This window comes from Emydura macquarii, unplaced genomic scaffold (assembly GCF_026122565.2).
Source record: "Emydura macquarii macquarii isolate MOO-44397 ecotype Brisbane River unplaced genomic scaffold, CSIRO-AGI_Emac_v2 contig_2473, whole genome shotgun sequence".
Taxonomy (NCBI): Eukaryota; Metazoa; Chordata; order Testudines; family Chelidae; genus Emydura; species Emydura macquarii.
The window spans coordinates 23,922,111-23,947,309 of NW_027132610.1; the positions used below are offsets into that span (position 1 = coordinate 23,922,111).

The window sequence follows — 25,199 nt, forward strand, 5'->3', positions numbered from 1 at the left end:
GTATGCAACTGTTTCCATATGGTAATCTCCACATGCTGTACGTTCACCATTACCAGGTTTGTGTCTGTGCAGAATATTTTTTTTAAATAATTAATTGAGGCTTATGTTTAACTGGGATCTTGGTTAACATGGAATTAGGTTTACCTAAAATAAATGTACCGAAAAAAATGTGAGCGTTTATTATTATATTACTTAGGTTTTATACAGCATTAATATTGAGAAATTTTTAAAATTATGCTTAATCTAATATAAATTATTAAACACAGTTGGCTCATCTTTCTCTTAGTAAACAGAATTCTTTGTGTAACCTCAAGTGGAGAACCCAAGATTTGGACCTGTGTGCTGAGAACAGTATCTGTAGAGCGACTATTTTTTACAGCGCCCCTAGTGTATGTGGCACTGATTGCAAGTCTGAGCACACTGATTGACACTATTTATCCTTTTGTTTTTATATACTAATGGACTGTTATTATGAAAGCCTCAATATTTAATGACTAACACCTTCCACCATACACTTTGTGCTTTATATTACCTGTGGAGAGGATAGGTCATTTTGAGGTTCATGACTTAATCAGCAGTCTCTTTGGTGTTCTTTTCCAAGATACATCTATTATTTTCCATTACAAGAACACAGTAATGCTTATATGTTGATACAAAAAAAAAATAAATAAAATGTCTAAAAGATACAAAACAAGTTTTATAGCTACGTATTTTCTTTTACACTTTATTGCACGCACTTAAATGCAAATATTGACCCCCTGAAACCAAAATAATTTAAAAATTAACCACAATGTACTAATAAAATCAACAGCTCAGTGATACTTCTAATATTTGTTTCACACTAATCTGCTTCAAATTATAAGTAAATCATATTTTTCACTTATTTGTAAAACTAACTGCACAGTAGTCAAAAGTTCTACTTTGATAACAGACATGACCTATAGCATACTGGGAAGGAGGAGTGAGTGAATTGCAAAGTAGTTTAATACATGACCTATAACATCCTGGAGAACTAGAAGAGAGGGAACTATAAACTAATTTAAGGGCTTGTCAACACAGAACTTGCACGCATTTAATGAAAGGTAAGTTGTTAAACAGATTTAGTTAAAATAGTACAATTTTGTGCATAGAGTTTCTTAAGTTATTTGAAACCTGGCTTATATCGTTTTAGCTTGCACCTATGGTTTACAAGAGTGTTCAGACACACAGTTGTACTGATTTATCATCACTTTTAAAATTAAACCAGACCTGAGACTAAATACACATGAAAAAGGGTTAAATCCCTAATTTTCTTTACAGTTGCATGAAATAGCCATCATACTTTTGTTACACTTTTGTTTTAAAACCAAAAACTGCTTATCTAACTCTCCTAAGAATGTCTTAAGATCTGACCACAGGTATTTCAAAAAGCAGATGTCAAAGGCTGGCCCTCAAGTTAACAAAAAAATTACATGTTTTCAGAAGAAATGGAGGTTTAAGATTTTCCAGGATGCTGCATTCCAAATGAATACAAAACACTGGAGGTCATACTAAAATTAAAAAAATTAACAGACAATTTATTTTTAGAAGTATGTTTCAAGACATGTTCTTGAAATAAAATAAGTATTAAGGCTCCCGCACCAAAAACATTAAATATCTCAGTTATAACAAACCAGAAACTCAAGTGCTGGAGACAAAGTCATTATCTTGTATATGTATTACCTGCGTATGAGCAGCATCTGTCTCTCCAGCAAAACCTAGAAATGTGATCTGTAAAACAAGCATACAAACATCTTGAAATAGAGGTTCCAGAAAGAGTCTTCTGGTTTTCTAATTACAGAAGAAGTTGCTTAGAACTGAAAAGTTTAACTGATTCTGTTTAAATTAAGCTTCATTCTGCTATCATTGAGTTCCATTATGCCAGGAGAAACAGCCTTGCTAGGAGAATGTAAATTGGTTCTGTTTTGTTCCTCTAACTTAAGAGTATTCAGCCTATCTAGCAGTTTATAGTGAAGCATAAGATTAGAGAAAAAAAGTCTCTTCTAAGACTTTGTTCCAAGTGCTAAATAAAAATACTGTTTCAGAAAGGCTTTTGGTCAATCTCAATGGTCACTGATTCCCAAAGGAAAGAAACACACATGCCTGAAACCCACTCACAGCTGCAGGGTGTAAGCAGTTGGCAGAATCTCATGATTCTTCCACTGCTAGACTAGCAGTGTGACTCTTATTTGTGACTAGCAGTCTAGGAGTGGAAGAATCATGAGATTCCACCCCAAGACAGGTAAAGGTCATAGACATAACACCTGAGAACATAAACTCAGACATCAGGAAGGGGATAGCTGACCTGTAACCATGACACACACACCCAATCTTAATTCCATTTTAACATAGGTTTGTTTTTTGTCTGGGAACGAACAATACAAATTTCAATACAAGTGATGCTAAAATGTTTGCTAAAATAAATAAGAGTCACACAGCAATTTGATATTAAAGTCAAAGCTGTGATACAGGCATCTATTCTGTAAAAATCCAAGATCTAAAGAATTTGATGCTGTTTACTTTGGTAACCACCACTGGTCATAGACTTCAAAGCTATTACCACCATCTCAGCTATATTTTAACTACACAAAAAACTACGTTAAGATTATTAAAGTTGTAAACTCAAGTAAACAAAAGTTAGGAAATGCCAAAATTAAGGGGTAACCTTAATTTGGCCACCTTGTGCATATGCATTGAAATATCTTTAATTACATGATCACATGCTATTTTATTCACAGGATCAGACTTCATTTAGTGCACAGGATAGACAGTGCTCATTTAATTAGAAGCTACTCAATATTTCGTTTTAGCCTCATTGTTCAGTGTGTGGCCTCGTACTATATTTACCACACGTTATTATAAGAAACCCTGATCTCAAGGCAGAATTATTCATTTCCTCATGGGCTTTTCTATGACATTCATCACTATAGTACCTGAGTGCTTCACAAACATTAATGACTTAAGAGAGACACACGGTGAGATGAGGGGATATAATTATCACTATTTTACAGATGGAAACAGTCTACAGGGCAACATTCAGCTGCTTTAGCCAGGAGGCCATCCCTTCTCCTCCTGCCTCATTCACCACACTTCTTCCAACTTCTGGAATATATGAGGCAGGAGGCTTGATTCATCCCCAGAACAGGTCCATCTTGTGCACTGAATAAGCCAAGGGTCCTGTAGAAAAAACAGAATGTAATCAAAGTTGGCATTGTAACATATAAGCACAAGGTGGCTGAATTAAGGTTGTCTCTTGCATTTCCTAAGTATGGAAAGTTTGACTTTGCAAATGAATGTTCCTGTAACGTAGGATTTGGGGACGAAGAGGGTTGTTTTGTTTTTTAATATAATTTCCTATGTTTTCAAAAAAGGAAACCAAAAAACCCTCCAGAAACTCCATCATATGGCATCATATTGAAACCCACAAGGGTCATCAGCAGAGCTGGAACCTTAAGACCCACCACACAAACCTCAGTCGCTGGGGCTCACTAAGCAACTGATAACAGTAGTAGGTTGTCATCCTTTGTGTGGACCAGCACTGGAGGGAGATGAGACGCACTTGGCCAGCGGGTTTCACAGCTATTTAATGACAGCAGAACAATAGTGACACTCAGGAATTTCTGGTTCTATTCCAGACTTGGAAGGAGTGTGCTTTAGTGGACCCAGACTCTTCTGCCCATTTCCAAACCCATCCCTCCCACCTCAACTTAACCTCTTCTGCCTCATTATCATCACCCTGTCCCTGACTCGGTCCTCTCTTCCCCACTTCAAACTTCTTGTCCTAGTCTCCACTCCTCAGGCTTATCACCCCAGTCCTGGTCTCCTTGCCCAGCCTTTCCCTCCGGGCTCACTGTTCAAGCCCCAATTTCCCACGCTACACCCCCACTCACAGTATCCTTGCTCGGACAGTCCCACTCTCCTCCTGCAACAACTCCCTGCCCCCAATCTCCTCACCCAGCCAAATCACAGTTTTCCCCTCTTGGCTCCTCATCCTATCTGTCTCCCTCCATGCTACCTCTCAATCCTACTCTCTCCAGGCTCTTCATCCAATCTTCGTCTTCCCTAACCTCCTCCTCCCTAGCTCCTTATCCCAGTATCTTTGCTTAACTAATCCCAGTCTCGTTGCCCCTCCCAGCCAACTCACTCTCAGTACCCTCCCCCCAATTTCCCTCACCATACCCCCGTATACTTGCCCAAACAATCCCGGCCTCTCCCCAGTCAACTTCTAGTCCCATTTCTCCTTGGCCAGTTAGTCTCACCAGATGCCCTGTATCAATCTATTCCTTGGCCTCTCCCTTCTCTGGTTTCTGTCCCCTCTGCATTTGAAGCAGACACTTCCCAGAGAGACAGAGATGGGGAGAATGTTGGTGTCAGTCACTGAGAACGCAGGCTCCCAGAAAAGACAGGCTCCCTGTTTTCACTTCCAGTGCCCAGCACAGAGCAGCTGGAAGCACCCATTATAAGGAAATTCTAGCTTCACCTCCATACCCGTAGGCTGCAATATGTTCAGTTGCTCTGTGGGAATGGAGCATGAACAGTCTGGTCAACACTAGGAACTGAGAGAGGCTCAAGAGTGCTCTGTGAGGGCAGACTCTTCAGAGATTTTTACTTGTTACTATCTAGGCAAGGTCTTCTGTAGTTTGAGTTACTGCACAGCAAGCCAAGATGTGACTCTACAAGGTACCAGCTTGAAAACCACAGTACACTAAGCTGTTCTCAGGGACTTTCACTACATTGTAGCAGTGTCCCCACAGGATGTTACTGCACAGCAAGATGGTGCACTGTAGATTAACACCCTGGTTTGCCGTGCAGCAACTCACCATGTAGACATGGCCTAAGAAGTCTCTACCAAGCATGTGCGAACTGTGATTTTTCAAAGTTTATAATTTTCCCAGGGATGGCCAAAGCCATCCCCTTGTCAAATATCATGTCCTTGCTCCAAACCATGGAGGCACTTCAGCCTTTTGGAGAAAAGGTCACTAGAATATTTTAACATGGGCAAAATGTTATTTTTCCGTAGCCTCGTCCTTGGAAATGGCTGAATCATTTTGGCTGAAAAAAAATTCAGCCTGAAACAGATACTTGGTGTGAAAAATTTAAATCCAAATGGTTAAAGTTTAGCAAAATTATAAGCAACTGAAAATAGGTTTTTATAATGGGAAGTCTCAGGCAAACTTAATAATAATGCTATCAGCCCTGCCTATAATATTAAATCACTTTAAGAGGCTAGAGATAACTCATTTGAAAATAGAGAAAAGACCTTAGTTTGTAATATTGATTCAAAGATTCAATCATAATCCTGAAAGCCTTTTTTAAAAGGTAGAATAATTATTTAAAGATTAAATGCAAAAGTATTCAAAATAAATGAGACTAAAAAACTAAGTACTGAACGAAAAACTGACAGCTAGTATTTGTACAGCACTTGGAATTTATATGTAATGTGTTTACAATATACAAATTTAAACTAGGAAAATATTTAAGTATGTACATAATAAACAAAAATCAACCTGGAAACTGAAAGTCAAGCTATTATTTTTCTTTACCTTACATGTCACTAATAATAAAGATGCTGAAATTGGACCTCGATTAACAATTATATTGATAAGCAAGTCAAAGAGAATTCAGCTCACTTTCTAATAATTGGACTTGTTCTGCAGTGCTAACAGAAGTTAAAGGTAATAAAAGACTATCAGTAAGATAAGCAGATACTCGAAATACAGGCAAAAAGCAGATTTTTTAAACAAGGTGGTATTTGCATAGAACACTGAAGTTGATAATGTCTCTTCAATTCAGCCAATATGCATAGATTTGTAGTACAATTTTCTGTCTCCTTTACTTGCCATAGGATACTATATTTGAAGAAACTGCATTTATAAAATTCAAATGGTTTGGAATGAATGCAGTTTGCACTGAAAGATTTGAAATATACTAAGAACAGGACACAGCACAAGTTGCTTTTTACCCAAACTTTTTCAGTATATTTTTTGTTGAAATTCAATCATGCAAATTAAATTAACATTTTAATCACAGCATTCGTCAGAGAACCATAGAAATGTAGGGCTGTAAACACCATCAAGAAATCATCTAATCTATTCCCCTACACTGAAGCAGGATTAAGTATACCTACACCATCCCTGTCAGGTGTTTGTCTAACTGTTCTTTAAAACCTTCCAATGACAGGGATTCCACAACTCCCTTAGTAAGCTGTTCCAGTGCCTAACTATCCTTAATATTAAAAAAACATTTTCCTAATAAAAATAATATAAACAAAAATAGAAGAAAGGGGAAGTTGATAATAACGAATATAGATCAGAAGCTAGGAATTCTAGAAAACTGATCAGGGAAGCAAAGGAACACAAGGATAAATCTATAGCCAGCAGAGTTAAGGACAATACGGAACAAAAAAGAAACTTGACAATGGTAATGGTCCATTACCAGATTGAAACGGTAGAATTATCGGTAATAATGCAGAAAAGGCAGAAGTATTCAATAAATATTACTTTTCTGTATTTGGGGGAAAACAGATGATACAGTCTCATCATATAGTGATAACACTCTTTCCATTTCACTAGCATCTCTGAGGAATGTTAAACAAAAGCTACTAAAGTTAGACATTTTTAAATTGGCAGGTGCAGATGACTTGCATCCAAGAGTTTTAAAAGACCTGAATGAGGATTTTGCAATCATTAACGTTGATTTTCAATACATCTGGGAGCACCAGGGAAGCTTCAGAAGACTGGAAGAAAGCTAATTTTATGATAATTTTTTAAAAGGATGAATTGGATGACCTGTCAGCCTGACATCAATCTCGGGGAAGATAATAAAGCAGTTGATATGGAACTCAAAGAATTAAAGGAGGGTAACGTAATTAATGCAAATCAGCATGAGTTTACAGAATACAAATTCTGTCAAACCTGATAACTTTTTTTGATGAGATTACAAGTTTAGTTGATATAATATACCTACTATTGACATAACATACTTTTACTTAGTACCACCTGACATTTTGTTTAAAAACTAGAATGATATAAAATTAACACGACAAACATCAAATGGATTAAGAACTGTCTAGTTAATAGGGCTTAAAATGTAACTGTAGGGGAAGAGATCTGTTCTTGGCCTTATGCTATTTAACATTTTTGCCAATGACTAGGAAAAAAACCCAAAATCACTGATAAAGTTTGCAGATGACACAAAAATTAGACACATCGTAAATAATGAAGAGGACATGTCACTGATTCAGAGTAATCTGGATTGCTCAGCAAACTGGGTCCAAGCAAATAATGTGCATTTTAACATGGCTAAATGTAAATGTATACATCTAGGAACAAAAGAATGTAGGCCATACTTACAGGATGGAGGCTCTATCCTGAGAAACAGTGCCTCTGAAAAAGATTTGGGGGTTGTGGTGGATACTCAGCTGAACTTTATGTCCCAGTGTGACATTGTGGCCAAAAGAGCTAACACAATCCTAGAATGCATAAACAGGAAATCTCGAGTAGGAGTAGAGAGTTTATTTTACTACTGTATTTGGCACTGGTGTGACCGATATTGAAATACTGTGTCCAGTTCTGGTGCCACCATTTCAAGGATGTTGATAAATTGGAGAGGGTTTAGAGAAGAGCTACCAGAATGATTAAAGGATTAAAAAACATGCCTTATGTGAGTGACTCAAAAATCTTAATTGATTACCTTAACAAAATAACGGGTGACTTGACTACAGTCTTTAAGTATCTATTTGAGGAACAAATATTTAATAGAGGGCTCTTCAATCCAGCTGAAAAAAGTTACACCAGGGCCCAATGGCTGGAAGTTGAAGCTAAATAAATTCAGATCGGAAATACAGCATACGTTTTTAATGGTGAGAGTAATTCATCATTGGAACAGTTTACCAATGATCATGGTGGATCCATCCAAATCAAGATTAGATGTTTTTCTAAAAGATATGCTCTAGGAATTATTTTGGGGAAGTTCAATGGCGTGAGTTATACTTATTATGCAATCTATGATTCTAACCTAAATCTCCCTTCCTGCAGATTAAGCCAATTACTTCCAGTCCACCTCGGTGAACATGGACAACAATTTATCACTATCTTCTTTACAACTTTATATATATTTTAAGGTGTGTGTCTGTGTCTGTTCACATACCTGACCAACCACCTACAGCCTTCTCTTCTCTAGCCTCAACATGCCCAATATTTTCAGCCTATCTTTTATAATTTTCATTGCTCTCCTTTGTTCAAGTGTGGTGTCCAAAACTGGACACAGTTCTCCTGCTGTGATCTAAATCAGCGTCAAGTACAATGGCACAATTACTTCCCTTGTCTTACATACAACCTCATCTCAGAATAACTTTTTAAAAAACAAAAAACAAAACAAAAAAACCAAACAGCAAACACATTAGCATATCATTGTTGACTTATATTCCAATTTGTGATCTAATCTAACCCCCAGATTCTTTTTGACACAACTACTGCCTCGCCAATTACTCCCCATTTTGTATTTGTGCATTTGATTTTTTCTTCCTAAGTGCAGTAGTTGGCACTCATCTTAATGAATTTCATCTCATTGATTTCAGATGAATTCTCCAATTTATCAAGATCATTTTAATTCTAAAAATGTCCTCCAAAATGCTAGTAGAGGTAGCATGTTCCATAATGTTATTAAACACAAATACACTTCATACTAACACTTAACTATTTCCAATTTTTGAGGGAGTTCAAAATAATGACAACAAGAACAGGATGATGAGTAAATCGGTGGAGGGGAGAGACTCATGAAAGCACTTATTTTCAGACAGATAAACAGGATTCACATTGTGCAAGAAAAATAGGGAGAGAACCATACAAGCTCATTTCAAGCACAATATTGCCAATATAAAATAATATTTATTTTTCTTAATTTGGATTCATCTAACCTTTATGTTAAAAGATTTAGTATCTTTGCTATTGTTTTACACTAACTAGTTAAATATCAAACAGCCGAACAGTTTTGGCTTCATTATCTATTAAAAAGTACATGTCACACAGTATACCACCACAGTCATTTTATTGGAAAAGATGTTGTTAATTAATATTCCTCACTTATTACATAAATGGTGTTGTATCAGTGCTATGAGCATGTAAAAAAACATCAAATTACTGATTTATTAATGAATCCTCCATGCTTTTGATCTCTATTATTATTCTCATTTTACAGATCATAAATTTAAGGCAGAGAGGTTAAGTGATGTGACTAAAGTCACAAAGCATGTAAAACTGGGATTAGTGCTCAGAATTTCCAGATTACCAGTTCTGTGCTCAGTCCTCCAGATAATGCTGCTTCTCAAGATACTTATTTATCACCCACATGTCCACATTATCTCAGTCCCATCAGCAGTTTAGTGTTAGTTGAACACCAGTACAGCACCATGCCCAATTGTTTTCCAAGCAGTTTTCTAAAAGTTAATCTGGATTTTACTTTATTAGTCCAAAATGCAATACAAATGCCCCATGGGCAGACTCACCTTTGAGCCAACGAGCTATTTCAGACATTCACAGACCCTCTGTCCAATAAATGTAACAAGTGGCTACCTCCCTCCCCCCCACTCTGTTTCACAAACAGACTCAATACCACAAAAGCACTGCTCTCTTCTATAACTATAGAATCAAAATACAAGGAACTTCTAGTGGCATAATCATCTGGCCCCAGGGAGGGAGGGGGGCCTGTGAATGAAGAGGTTTTAACTAAATTTATATTTTTGGACTTAATCTTTGTGAGTTAAATCGTTTCCCAAATTCTGTATTTTGGGAATCAATTAACTTCTGATGTCTTTTTTCAAAAAATTGTTCTTGGGTTTTTACTCTGTTATTCTATTTTGACAAATGTATGAATTGGTTTGTGGGGTACCACATTCATTGTCTTCATGGTTTCAAACAAAATCTGCTTAGTTTGCAAGTAAAAGTAGATGACTATTCTAACTGCCTAATTGCAAACTCACCTGATCTGAAAATCAAGCTGGATTTTTTTCTTCTCATACAAACTAGATTCTGCTATTAGTTATACCTGTGCACTTCCATGTTATTCAAATCATACCCTAAATAGATCTATGGAACATTTATGTTACACTTCACCAGGATTGCATAATATAACAGAGGCAAAAATTTGGTCCTTCAATTAAAACTCTGTTAAAACCGCTGTTGATGATACATGAGCCAGACGAGAATCCAGCTCCAATTCTTATAGCTGTATTATCCCTACAGAAACAGGAATAAACTTACACTGTCAGTAATGTCAGCAGATATGACTATGAATGCACACAGGTAACTGATCTATTGAGCAAAAATATACCATTTTTTTTAAAAATCACTTTTTAGATGAGAACTAATCTCTACAATGAATCCACTCTTCTTTCTGTTTTGGTTACAGGCAAATTTAATTTCAGGAAGGCTGCTATCATCTCTAATATGTCCTGCAAGATCTTGACAATGAGGTTACTCTCTTGTCAGATACTATGAAATCCCCCGAGTTATATCCTTAATAATTTAAAACCAAACTGGACAAAGACATTAAAAGTATACTGTAAGGAGTATCTACCAACTTTCAGTGGCAAGCCACAGTAACACAAAACACAACTTGTTCAAATACATTCATGGTACAATCTTAAATTACACAATTTAATACCTTGTATGCTGTACTAAACTTGACAGATTGCAGACTGAAAAACTTTTTAATGTCAAGAAAGTTTACTATGTTTTACATTAAAATGATTAGGACAAGTTAAAGTTCTGTTAAAGTTAAAAAGAAAATCAACTATGTTTTAATCTATTTGATTGATAAATAATATCATTTAGTTGTCTTAGTTAAATAAATGAAACAGTATGATTTAAATTAACCTGGCCAGTTTAAAAAGTGTTTGAGACAAAATATAATTGTTTGTACTAGAAAAGGTTAATCTGCATAAAGCTGGATTACATTTCTTTGAAATATCTGATGATTGGTCCTCACTAAATTACTTTATAGAAGTATATATAAACAAAGCTAGGACGTCACAAGAACCTTTCATCCATTTTTGGATTAATTAATCATTTCTTAGACTTTAGACCACATGATGTTTCTCAAAAAGCACAAATGTTTACTCTTTTAGTCAACTCCATCATTCTTCACTTTTCTGGTAAACCTAAAACTAAGTAATTAAGTATGAGAATAGAGTTTACTTGAAATTCACAATCATGTTCTAATACACATTATACAATCCTGCAGCTCCTAATTCTGCTGCTAACTAAAAGCATCCTTCATATTTGTACAAAAATGTAAGTGGTCATGCTATGTCAAACCTCAATAAAATTGTCTTGTTCCTCCTGCTTTAAACACTCTTCAGCTGACACGTTGCATAATTCTTTTCTGCTCCGTAGCAATGATTTCACAGAGCGCAGCACACCACCAGTGAAATCCTGCAAGTCAATGGAGAAACACATAACTGTATAGAAAATGAAAAAGTTTAGCATAATTCTAAATTTTTTCCACAAATGTACAATTGTTTTTCCGAGCCCTATTTCATCTATTGTGTGTATAGGTCACCAGCCAACAGATGCAAAATGTAAAGGCTGCTTATGATTATCTAGGCTTCTCTCCAAGCAAAAGAATACCCCTCAAAGCAAAAAGGCCACATTCTCTCTTAAAATGTGAAGTCCTAGCTAAGATGGCCTATAACAACAGTAGAGAGAAAACAGGGAGCTGCTACGGATTAGTTCAGGGGTGTCCAACCAGTCAGAGGCCAAAAGCCGCAAAGAGCCACATTTACCATTTCAGTTTCCCCTGGTACCTTACCCTCCGCTGAAAATTTGTGCTGAACCCTCAATTTCAACAGCAGCTTGTCAATTTCACTTTTCAATTTCCCCTCCTCTCTTACCCTACCCCAAAAAGCTTGTCAATTTCAAAGAGCACAGAGCTGCAAAGAACAAACAGCAAACAGCTGTGAGCCCATTTGTATGACCAACCAGCCACAGGTTGGCCACCCCGGGATTAGTTCAAACAATATCTGGACTCTTAGGATGAACAGGGAATAAAGAACCAGATAGGTACAAAGAAAGGCCTCTCATATTACTCTGAACCTGTAAATGGAACCTATACACATTTCTTTTGCATAGGCTTGCCCTGGGAAATAATGAGAACTATTTAAAATTGTTCTTTCTTTGGTAAACAAACACACACAAAAAATGAGGAGGTTTCAGTAGTTAACAAGTAATATATTAATTCTGTCTCTGACGCAGCCACTGAAAAAAGATGAAAGAACAGGATTCAATGCATGCATTTCTTGATGTAAATATTTAGCAGGAGATGCATGTATGAACAGAAGACCATTATAAATGTTTGTAATATAGGTACCTAAAAGCCAGCAGAATCTGATAATTTATATAAATGTAATTAAGATAAAGAACAAAAGAATCAAAGACTTGTTTATTTTACCTGGAATTTAAAATCTATAGGAAAAAATTATGGCAAGACAGAACACAAGGAAACAGAACTGCTTGGCTTCTCGGGTCAGGAAAAAGCTTGATGGCATCTCATTTTACAACAAGAAAGAAATACTTTGCAGAAGGACATCATTTTGAAAAAAACTAGGTCTGCTTTATTTACGTAAGAAGTGGTAAGAGAATTCCTGAAACAGAGAACTGCAATTAAGTAGTAACTGGAAAACATGTCTACAAAACTAATCAACACGATCTAAAGTTGGTGCAAAAAAATGAAGTGAAAAATGAGTTGAACCTACTTAAACTAAGTACAAAATTAACAACAAAGTTAGGTAAATCTTGAATAGCTTCTGAAAGAATAACAGAAGTAGCAGAGAACCAAATTTAATCAAGGAATATTCAAGCTGCTGACATCCATCCCAACAGGAAAAAATAATCACTTTATGGTAAAGTTTTGTCTCACGTCTTACAATTAAATCTTAACTATGGCTGCAGAAAAATGGCATGACATGCCACTTCATAAGATGCTTGATAACTCCAGCACTATTATCTTTGTATTTATTCCCCGATACTGGAGATTGAGGTAGCATCTTCAAAACAGTCAGACAAAAGGAAAATATAAGCCTAGATACAAGTTGTGGAACACATTTTGGTAGAATGCTTGTCTCCTGGATCATTTCCCCTCCCACTGGAGATCGTACAACATCCCAATAGCAACTAAAACAGTTATTTACATAGAAAGGTAACAGTAAGCAAGTGGGATATTTTAAAATGTAATTAATACAGCAAATGTTTTGTCCATTGACATAAATCATAAGTCATATTGTTTTATTTTGCTAATCATTTAATCTCCGACTCCCATCTGCTCCTCTCCCCTCACATCCTGTCCACCTTCTTGGTCCCTTCATTTTCCCTCCTCCCATACACAGGTTGGCTGGTTCTCCTACTTCCCCAGACATTCCTCATCTATGATTACTCCAGTCCCAACAACAGCTTATAGAGTCTCATTAGCAGAGAAAATTAGGCTGGCCTCATTTTCAGTTTCTACATTAACTAGTCAATAATGACACCTACAGATGCAGCTGGAAATATGGAAAGGCCAACACCATGTGATCTGGCAATTCTTGGGAGACCAACAATAGTCCACAGTTTGAAAACTACTTAGGATGGCTCCTAGCTATTATTCTTCCTAAATTCCCTATTACAGAGTGAATCTCAGCTCTCTCATAATGGGATCCCTACCCATTATTTAGCAATATGGGAATGGCAGTCTGGTCACAGTCCCCAGGCTTAGAAAAGAGAGTTACTTATCTGAGCAGTAACTGTTTTTCTTTGAAATGCGTTGTGCACATATAAATTCCACTGCAGCTATATATACACCCAGTGCACTCAAGTCAGAGACTCACACTAGCAGCACCACTAGGTGGCGTATGGCCCTCTGCTTTCCTCATGCTCTCAGATCAGGGCATAAAAGGGGTCTGTCCTTTGCCTCTCTCTCCTTTCCTTCACTTCAACTGTATGTAATATCCAAAGTATTGGGGAAGGCAGGAGGGTTGTTAAATATACATGAACAACACATCTCAAAGAATAATGGTTTCTGCACAGGTAAGTAACCATTTTTTCTACATCAAGTGATTGTGCACACTTCGCTGTAGGTAACTCATCAGCAGTTCCCTTACAGTTAAAAGGACTTGGGATTATTTGAACAGAGACTGTAACACTAATTTCCCAAAGTTGGCATTGTCATGAAAGGCTTGACTGATGGCATAATGGCTGGAAAAAGCATCATGTTGCTGCTTTGCAGGTATCAGCTATAGGGATATTGCTCAGAAAGGCTGATCAAGTGGCCTGAGCCCTGGTAGATTGAGCCATTGTTTTTGGTGGAAGAGAGACTTTAGCAAGACCATAGCTGAGTTTAATACAGTCAGACATCCAATGTGAGATTAACAGAGCTGATACTGACTGGCCTTTAACTCTCTCTGCAAGGCTGCAAAAAGTCTGGGAGATGTTCTGAAGGACCTAATGCAGTCCAGGTAGAATGCCAAAGCTCTATGAAAATCCTAGCTATGAAGTCTTTCTTCAGCTCTGGAAGAAAGGGATTTCAGGAAAAAAAACACCAGGAGATTAATAGTTTGGTTCAGATGGAAAGCTGACATTACCTTAGGCATGAATTTATCCTGTGTCCTAAGGGAAATCTTGTTAACCAGGAGAGACTGAAGTTCTGAAACTCTCCTTGTGGAAGTGATTGCCACCAGAAAAGTCATCTTTATAGCCTTAGGTTCAAAGGGGGAGTGTGTTGAGAGGTCCTATCAGTTTGCAGAGGACTAGACTGAGATTGCATAGAGATACAGGATCAAACACAGGAAGGGAAATGTTGAATAGACCTTTCAAGAATTGGGAAAAGAGGGTTGGAGAAACTACTGCAGATGCAGTGCAGAAGTGGAAGCCAGGTAGACTGACAGAAGGCCTCATGATTTCAGCTGCGGCAGATAGTCCAGCATGTTCTGTGAGAAGCGGCAATAAAATGTTGAGATCACACCCAAATTGAAAATCTCTTCCACTTTGCTGCATATGTGGCTCTAGTGATTTCTTTTCTGCTGCTCATCAAGATGAACTGAACTCTCAGGAGAACAATTTCTCATGAGAATTCAACCAGAATCAAGCTATAAAATTGCTTTAAATAAATGTATATTAAAGTGTAATCTGCTAGGTAGCAAAAAAATATGTACCAAATCTAGTATAAAGGCTCTATTTAGTAATAAATCAACATGTTTTAATGGTTATACCAATCAATGAGAATGCTCTTTTCATTAGAAAATAACTGAAGTACAAATGGAAAAGTTAATTAAACTCAATTATTTAAATAAAGGCTTTATACTTGGTTATTTAAATTGCCCTGATTTAAATTAATCCACCCCCTAGAGATTGTCCATGCCATGAGGTGGAGATATTGGGATGCAGAGACTTACCCTGGTTCTGAGACAGGAGATACTTGTCTGCAGTTAATGTTATTAGCAACCGGACAGAGAGCCAATGCCAATACTGTCTTGGCCATACTGGCATGACAAGGATTAAACATTGCTTTGTCTCTTTCCAGTTACCTGAGTACCTTGGAATGACAGGAATTGGCAGGAAAGCACAGAAAAGATGACTGAATCTAGGAAGAAGGAAGGCGTCTGTGACAGGCTGCGGACCCTCCGAGAGCAAAATCTCCTGGACCTGTTGTTCTGGTTGGTCACAAACAAGTCTACCCTCCCATAGTGGAAAGTCTGAAGCAGAACATCCTTTCTGATTGACCATTCATGCTGGTCTATAAAAACCCTGCTGAGGGAATCCACAATTGTGTTTCTCACTCATGGAATTATAGAATATTAGAGTTGGAAAGGACCTCAGGAGGTCATCTACTCCAACCCCCCAAAGCAGGACTAATCTTAATTAAATCATCCCAGACAAGGCTTTGTCAAGCCGCGGCTTAAAAACCTTTAAAGATGGAGATTCCACCACCTCCTTAGGTAACCCATTCCAGTGCTTCACCACCCTCCTAGTGAAAAGCTTTTTCCTACTATACAACCTAGACCTCGCCCACTGCAACTTGAGACACTCCTAGAAGATGGAACTCCTGGAAGATGGAGGGAGTCATTTTTCTACACAGATTCCACAAGACAGCTTCCTGGCATAGCTGAGATGATTTTGCACTTCCCTGCTTGTTTAGATAAATCACAGTAGTGGTGTTGTCCATAAGAACTTGTATAACTTGGTTCCAAGGGGTGGACATAAACATCTTGCAGGCCCGATGAATTGTTTGGCACATTTATGTGGAGTAAAATTTCCTAGTGACCAAAAAGCTTGTACCTGAAGTTGACTGAGATGGGCATCACCATCCCCTTCTTCCCCCCCAATCCTTGGATAGTTGCATCTGTTACCAATCACAGTCAGTTCTAGCAACAGAAACGGAATTCCATTGCTCGCTTTCAGAGATCCAATCACCAATCCAGAAACTGAAGCACTAATGCAGGTATGCAAATCCGCATGTCCAGAGGGTGCATGGAAGGATGATACACTGAATGAAGACCTGCAGACAGTGAAGGTGGAGTCTGGCATGTGGAGTTACATATGTGCACAAGACCATGTGGCCCAGGATCTGTAGGCAAGCATGCGCTAATGCTGTTGGGTTAGACTTGAGGCTTTCTGAAAGAAATCAAGCAGCTCTTATGCCTATCCAGGACAGGGATACCAGCCCTGCATATGGCAAACTGCTTAAATCATGGGGATTTTTTCATAATAAATTCTCCAGGTAACTGTTAAAAATACTATCTAAACTAAACTAACTGTATACACTAAAAGAATTTTGAAACACTGGCTAAACTAAGTAAATGCTATGGGGAGCTCCAGCTCTCACTATGAGCAGTGAGAAAGATCTGACAGGGAAGTGGCAGACATGCCCCTTTTAAACCCTCATCTGATACCATGAGAAGAACAGGGGTGACATACGCCACCTAGTGGTACTGCTGGGGAAAAATGTCTTCAACTCAAGTGCACTGGGCGTACCCACACCTGCAGTAGAATGTATGTGTGTACAACAACTTGAAAGAGAACTCAGGTTTCAGGCAGAGACAGAGCATCTTCATCAGTAATTCAGGAGCATATTTGTTCTTAATAGCAACCAATGCATAAAACCCCAATTCCCAGAATTATATCGTCAGCAAAAACATGAGTATTCTCAAAGCTGCACTTGCTAGTTCTGCATTTTCCTCCCACACAGACAACCAGAAACCTGAGAGATGTTCGGTGAAGAGTCCTAGTTTCAGCAACTGATCAACAAAAGACTTCACTCACATTAGTCATACTGAGGATGTTAATATTTTACCCTCAGAAGGATTCACAGCAAAACAGTGCTGATCAGTGAAATATTCAGCAAGGACAGAGCTACATTCAGCAAGGAAAATCCTTGTCACTTCTTTTCCTAGCTTACAGAAGCAATTCAAAACTTTACCACATTCTCTCAGTGGACAGCAAAGCAGATCGTTCCCATTCATACTGAACAAATGTTAAAAGATGAGCAAAAGCTACTCTCATCCAACTGTAGTAAGGGCTACTGGCTCTCTTGAACTCTTCTAAAGAGCTGTTCCCAAACATCTGCAACCACGTCATGGATTTGTCAGCTGACTGTCACTGTACAGGGGAACTGATATATCTGACTAGCTGCAGCACATACCAACCATAACAAAACTAACCAAATCAGACACAGGGCATAGTCAATGTTTCCCCAATTATATGAGGCTTAGCAGCTTTCACTATTTGCAGTGACACCAAATATGATGCTTGGAATGCTTTCACATTTAAAGTGTTACTACTTAATAAAACAATCTTCTGCTCTAGTAAACCCATAAACTTTCACCTGAATTCAATAGATTTCTTTTGTAAAGATGGATGTTTGGGTTCCAAACAATACATTGCTCCTATGGCCACATCCATGCACCCCAATCTTTTGGCAGATACCGATAAACTCCTTTGAAGTACCAAAGTAGCTGACAAAAATTCTTGTGTGTGTTTTGGTCTGAGTCTGCAGAAAAGAAAAGCCAGACTGTAAGCTGGGTTTCAATAGGAGAGGAAATGGAGGGTAGTTCATGAACACCAAACTGGCTGGCTCCACAGAACAACGCAAGGAGCATGCACTATATTCAGTTAATTGCCATTTTGGGGAAATCTGGAGAGCAAGAGAGAGCTGTACGCAGATCCCAGCATGGCCGGCAGACAGAAAACATGATGTTGGGTTCCTGGCTTCATGAAAACATAGAATTCCATGCAAAAATAAAGAATTTCATAGTATATCTGAAGTGTTAATTTCAATGGTTGCAGAACTGCAGAGTCCTCAGGACCCTGACTGAGATTAGCATAACAGTACATACCTCTCAGACCTATGCACTCAGGCAGGAAGCACTACATTGGTTCTCAGTTTGTTCACATTTTTAAGGATCTCTCTACAACCATAAGGGCTAGAACCATAATATTTTAAAATAAAAGGATAATAAAGCGAGGGTGGCCAAAGCCTCCTAACACTCACTGGACATCCAACTTGAGAACCGCGACAAGTAAACTTATATACTTAAAACCATCCTTTCTCAACTGCAGGTTTCTCATAAAGCAACATAAATAAGCTTTAAAGCTTGCTGCAAAATTTACAACAAAATGCAAAGACCATCAAGCTTTATATCTCAATAATAGCATCAACCTCTTTGGGGGCACGGGCTAGCTTTTTGTTCTGTTTCTACAGCTCCTAACACAATCTGCTCCTCGTCTATGATTAGGGCTCTGAGGTGGTATAATAATACAAATAAGAAATGAAATGGGAAAAATTTGTTCACACAGAGTTAAGGTTTCCAGTGATAGCTCATGTCCTTCCAGAATGTCGGTTTCAGCAAAACTCAAACATCAGAAAACGAAGAAACTCAGCGAAGGTATACGCCTTCGTAACCTTGACTGTGCCCCCCTGCAGCTGACAGCCACTGGGAATTATCCACAAGCACTGCAGCTGCACTCTGTGTATGAGTTGTAGTTGTACTGAATAGTTTGAATGTTGGAGACAGTAGGTGGGGCACGTTAGTAGAGGTGTATTTGTGAACTAAGCAGATGGGGATTAATTTGAGGCGTGTCATAGAGCTGTGATTGTGACAGGAGAAGATAAGAATTTGCACCCATCCCATGTATGCGAGTAAAGTAAAGAGGAGCATGTGAACATGGAGGAGTTAGTCTGCATCATTTTGTTGCAAAATTGGGTAGGCTCTCTCAGTACAAAGGTACTGGAGGGTGTGTGGGGGACAACATGTCTTATCACGGGAATTGTCAGTAGTGAGATGGGATGTGATTTAGATTTAATTTAGTTGGGGTTGGTCCTGCTTTGAGCAGTGGGTTGGACTAGATGAGCTCCTGGGGTCCCTTCCAACCTTAATATTTTATGAGTCTATGTGAGAACAGTCTGCGTTTACTGATACGTAAGGAAAAATATTGGTTTAGATGGTACCTTGTGAGTAAGTATGAAGTAGGTGTTATATTTCACAAGTGTGGTATTTACCAGAAGAGTAGACTAAGTGTTTAAATGTAGGGCAAGTGCAGGTAGTTCCTTTTTGGTACAGTGAAAAGACAGAGTGGGAGTATGTGTGTTATGGGTGTTTTGGGTCATTGCTCACAAACGGCAGCATTAAGGTTACATAAGCATATACCTTAACTCTCTATTTCCTGGTTTTCTGAAGTCTGAGTTTTGCTGAACTCAAAATTCTGAAAGGACATGAGTGGTCACAAGGAAATCTTAACACTGGACTAATATTTTTCACCATTTTATTTCCTAAGGTGTGTTATTTTTATTTTTTAACAGAAAGAAAATGTGTTTGTAGGAGTTAGTGATCATTGTAGATAGCATGCAGGTCAAGTGGAACACTGATCCCCAACACTATACCCTTCTTCTCTCATGTCCACCAGCCAGCCCTGTCCCTTCCAGTCTAGCTGTCCTCCTCTACACAATTTTGTTCCTGCTTTCACTCATCCTAGGCAGGGTATGAGGAGGAGCACGTCCCTGAGTGTCTCTGTGCTGGAGTACCCACACTTCCCCTTGGACAAGGCCTTGGAATCTGACTGGCTCTTTTAAGAGCCATGACAATTTTCTGAAAAAAAGCTGTGTCCTGTCACAGCTTGGTCAGTTTGGGTTTGCCCTCACATCCCTCCCATATTCTCAGTAGATGCAGCACACAGCTCTACACAGTCATCTGCAGTACAGGAGGCTCAGAGGTGTGAAACGGCCCATTCATCTCAATGTGATGGTCTCATGAAGGAGAACATCTCAAGGAGATGAATACAGCCTGAAACAATAGGTCTGAGACATGTGACTTGCTCCAGTTATGTCAGTGGGTGTTCTCATCCCCCCTTCACACATCCTATCGCACACAGAAAAGGGGGAGAATGTGGGGCTGACACAGGCTTCCCAACCGCTCTCATGTCCCCTACCACCTATCCCCATTTATCCTCTTCCTCCCAATGCAGTCCCAAATCCTTCTCACCTGTTACCTCCACTACTCCACCCATGAAATGCCTCTGCCCTGCCAAAAGTCTTCACATATATATTTTATTAAAATATTTGTATTATATTCCCTCAAAATAAAATAAAAATAAAACCCTAATAGGGACACAGTTTAGCAATATGCCATCCAACCTTTTCAACATTCCTGCCCAAGGTGCAACTAGAACTGGCACTGCCTGGGTGGGTCAGGTTCAAAGGACTATTGGTTATCTCCCTGAACATCCAGTTCATGTGAAACTTTGAAGGCCAACAATTCTGTTAACTCCTGTCTGCACACGCTCAATATAATCCATTAGACCTGCAAAGAGGCCTATGACCCTTAGCGAGCCTAACTGGACAAGCAAAATATCTTTCAAACATTTTAATTTGACTTCCCCCAAAGAGCCAGTCGATGCCATGCACTCTGTTGGGGGTAACTCGGAGCATGTGAGACTGTGATGCAATGATCTGAGCCCTAGGTTGATCTCTATTTGTGAGCAAAAGTACGTTGCCAGATGTCAACTTTTAGAAAAACTGTTTTTTGGGGAGGCTGTCTCGTGAGGTTCTGGCCAAGGAATCCACAAATCACCCTGAGGCACACCAAATTTCAAGGCAATCTGAGTAACTGTAGATTTTAGAGCACTTAGAAGAATCTAGCTTTAAACAAAGAAAATCTTTGAGAAAAGATTTCTGATATTCCCTAAAGTGACATATTTCAAAAAAGCATGCAACATTACTAAACTTCCTACATGTCATACCCTAAATGAAACAAAAACAAAATTGTTATAAATGTCCTCCATAACAAACAGAGGACAGATTTTATTTTTCACCAAAGCACTACCCAGCAGAAGTTCATGTCAACTTGAGCATAAGCCAGTCAAGAAACTGGAGTGGAATTAATTTTTGTAGATATGTCTTATTATAATATCCTTAAAACAAATTTCAAAGTAAGGTTTGATTGTAAACAACATATTTATACTTTCTTTTGTGATAGGAAACCTACTAATATGAATACGCCCAAATAAAATATTTAGGTGTGTTAAATAAGGTAAGAACCATCTAACAACTGCAATTCCACCCTCTGCCCCAGTTTTCTAAAAATCTTCTAGATTTCCTAAGAACTACAGAAAACACAAAGCAAGAGGCAAGTCCACTATGACCTTGGTTTAAGTTATTCCGTTCCCCAGCTTTAGTCACATAATAGTGCTTCAATTGATAACAAATGTACCAAAGCAAAAGCAATTTGAAAACTACTTGCCTCAAATCTTCAGTCTACTAAAACAAAACAAAAAATGAAAATTTACCTGACCTGCCAGCTTATTTTCTTCAACTTAACTCTAGATTCAGACAACAAAGAATGAGGTTTTTTTAGAAAATAACTGTTTACCTTTTTCACTGACACTCTAGGCTTCGTTTGACTGTTTCGGGTCCTGGTATAAGTATCCATGGTTTTATTGATCTTAGTAGTCAGGGAGGAAAGTCAGTTCAAAAGTACCTATAGGAAAACATTTATCACATCATTATTTTATGCTTTCCATTTACCTATATATATAAAACTATACCTATATATTAAAACTAAATTTTCATGAAACAAAGAATGAATCCACAATTTTGTGATAAAAGACAAGGTATCTTAAATCTGAAAAAGTTTAAAATGTTTATCATCCATATAGATTTTGCCTTTTAGAAAAGATACACCCCCTTTAAAGTTTACAAAGTTTTTAAAGTTAAAAAAAAAAGTTTGAAAATCTTATCATTAAAACCAATATACTTCCCCTTCTAGTCAACAGTGAGCTAGACAAGTTCCCTTGGTGAGCACAGCCTGGTAAAAATGATATACTTTATTTTGAACATTTCACTTCGCTGTTGCTGAGTAGCCATGAAACTTACCAGAATTGTGTCACTGTCATTATTGGTGCTGAATAATAATTACAATTTAACTAGCTGTGCACACATACACAACATATCTATGTTCAAATGCACATAGGAACATATAAGGACATTTTCAATTGTGCATTCTGCACATATCTTTGTTAAATCAAAACCATTTTTCCCAAACAAAGTAAATACCAGATTTGAGAGCAGCCTCCCTATAGGAGCTGTGAAGGCAAACAACTAGATTAGTTTTGAGAGAGATCTGGAAAAATTCATGAGTGTGATTGTATAACAGGGTTGCTTGTGATGATAGGGGACAGGCCTCACTTCTGGTTTATGTCTTAATGTTCCTAAAAGCTGATGCTTCAAGGTTTCAGCCAGCCACCTGCCAGAGTCAAGAAGCAATTAACTCCCTCCACCAACTGGAGGATTTTTCTGGAAGGGTTTTTCTTAATCTCCTTCCTCTGAAGCATCAGGGATGGTCACAACTGAAGATGACCACTGGACGGAGAGGGCCAAGGTTGTGAGGTGTCACCAAGCATTCTCTCTCTCTCTCAAGTGCTTGGCTCGCTGGTTCCTGCTCGTATGTTCAGAGTCTAATTGATCTCCATAGGTGGGGGGTTAGAAAGGAATTTTCCTCCAGATGAGACTGGCAGTGATCATAGGGGTTGAGGGTTTTTTTGCCTTCTTCTGAAGCATGTGGATGTGAGTCACTTGCCAGGAATATCTGGGCATATCTCACTTGATCATTTCCCTTCCATAGCAGGGCCTCTGGCATTGATGCACCTCAGTCCCTCCTATTTTCTGTCTGTGGCACATAATAGTCTAATATCCTGCCAACTGTAATACTTTGGTCTAATTTTAGTTGTTGACTTTTGTGTACAGGTGCTGGATGGTGTTGATGGCCTGTGATATATAGAGAGATCATACTAGATGATCTGGTGGTCCCTTCTGGCCTTCACTATGACATTATGTCCATGTCAAGTTTCAAATCACTGTAGCACTTTTTACTATAGCATTGTTTCAACAGGTGTAGACAGATTTTGAATTAAAAATTGAAAAGATTTTTCCCCAGCTCAGAAACAACTGAAGGAATTTTGCTAAAAGCAAAAAAAAAATCACCTTTAGGCAGGAACCAAGGATGAAAAACTTCAATCTAATTATTGAGCCATTCAGAAAGTTATGAAAGGAGGGAGAAAATGTTAACTCTTTTGCAACCTTAACTAGAACAGATACTAACTATCAAGCACCTGCTATAACACCAAATTTAACAATTCTGGATTGGCAACAGGGTAGACTAGAAAGTCTAGATCTTTTCCATCTCCAATTTCTAACAATTTTACAATGTCTAATGTGACCTCTATCACTAACTAGCAAAACTGGCAGTCTAGAAAAATTCTGCTCACTCATGGCAATTTTTAAAAAAAATTTTGTGGACAGGCCTGCAAACTACCTCCATAATAATAAACAACAACAAAAAAAATAATAATAATGGCAAAAGGTGGGTGAACAGATTTTGTTTATGGATTGGTACATCTTCATGACAATTTCAAAAGGCTACCTTTGATTTTAATTTTATGTTGTATTCCTTAGGTATTATGATATGACATAACAAAGTATGTCATAAGATAGATATCACACTTAAAGTTTACCGCAGCTTTATAGTGACACTATTTTCCATGACAAGATCAGCATAGAAAAAACAAATTTCCCCCATTACACAATAAAAATAAACAATTTAAATTGTGAATATTAATAAGTTGGTCATTTTCAAATTATATGGTGATTTTCAAATCAACAATTGCATTTTTGCTTAATTATAGGAAGAAAACCTAAAACATATTTTGTGGAAATGTATGCTTAATACCATATTTATAGCACTTAAAAAAAAAGAGATGAACTTCTGGTTATCAGTTTCAAGATCCTCTTTATGTCAAGGTTTGCTTAACATTTAGGGTCAAAGACTTTCAACACAAACTTCTGAAAAAAAACAAAATAAACCAAAATGAACGAAGTATTTTCTATTTTCCTTTTATTTGCTGATTTACTACTGTCATTGAATTGTCAAAAACACTGAGACCCAATCTTCAGTTTATAGACAAATGAATGGTTATTTTCAACACACAATTGATCCATTTTAACAACACTACAAATAAGCAGCACATATCTTAAAAAGAGAACACACACCCACAGTGCATTAAAACATGGGAATAAACACCTAAACACTTAAAAATCTTTAGTCTATAATTTGGACTTCTCACCACTCTGCTATTTTAAAAAGTTGACAAGAAATTAAGTTAGAAAACTGTCTTTGCTACAATTGCAGTGTATTTTTTCATGCTTTATCACAAAACATAACATTTTAGGCCATGTTCTAGCTGCATAATTACCTAGGACGATATGTTTAAAATTTAGTTATTCTTCTCAAAATTTTAAAAATAAACATTCTTTCATCATTGTAGACACCAAATCCTCATCTTTTTCCCCCATGTTAACAACAGAGTCAAAATTAACATGACTATTTGTGTTTACTTCCTGGTAATGTACTAGCAACAGAGGTAATAGCATCACAGCAATAAAAATAGTATTTTTTATCAATAAACTGATACAGTCAAAAAAGCTAACAATGTTAGTAACCATTAGGAAAGGGATAGATAAAAAGACAAAGTATCATAATGATACTATATAAATCCATGGTATGCCCACACCTTGAATATCACATGCAGTTCTTGTCGTCCCATCTCAAAAAAGATATATTAGATTTAGAAAAAGGTACAGAGAAGGGCAACACTAACAATTAGGTG

General features: G+C 37.7%; 1 protein-coding gene across 6 annotated transcripts in view; it reads right to left on the reverse strand.

Moving 5' to 3' along the window:
- Positions 1 to 25,199, reverse strand: part of AKAP11 (A-kinase anchoring protein 11) — a 68,322-nt gene that overhangs the window by 39,956 nt on the left and 3,167 nt on the right. For 4 of the 6 annotated variants that reach the window (XR_010922625.1, XM_067563169.1, XM_067563167.1 and 1 more), the window contains exons 2-4: positions 21,908 to 22,015; positions 11,334 to 11,450; positions 1,702 to 1,749 (exon numbers count right to left, since the gene is read on the reverse strand). Coding sequence is in view for 4 of the 6 variants with exons in the window: in XM_067563169.1 (XP_067419270.1) it covers positions 1,702 to 1,749; positions 11,334 to 11,450; positions 21,908 to 21,967 (225 nt within the window). In the remaining 2 variants the exon portion in view is untranslated. Of the gene's footprint in view, positions 1 to 532; positions 784 to 1,701; positions 1,750 to 11,333; positions 11,451 to 21,907; positions 22,054 to 25,199 lie in introns of those variants that run through there. The other 2 variants (XM_067563168.1, XM_067563170.1) reach the window with 2 other exon arrangements.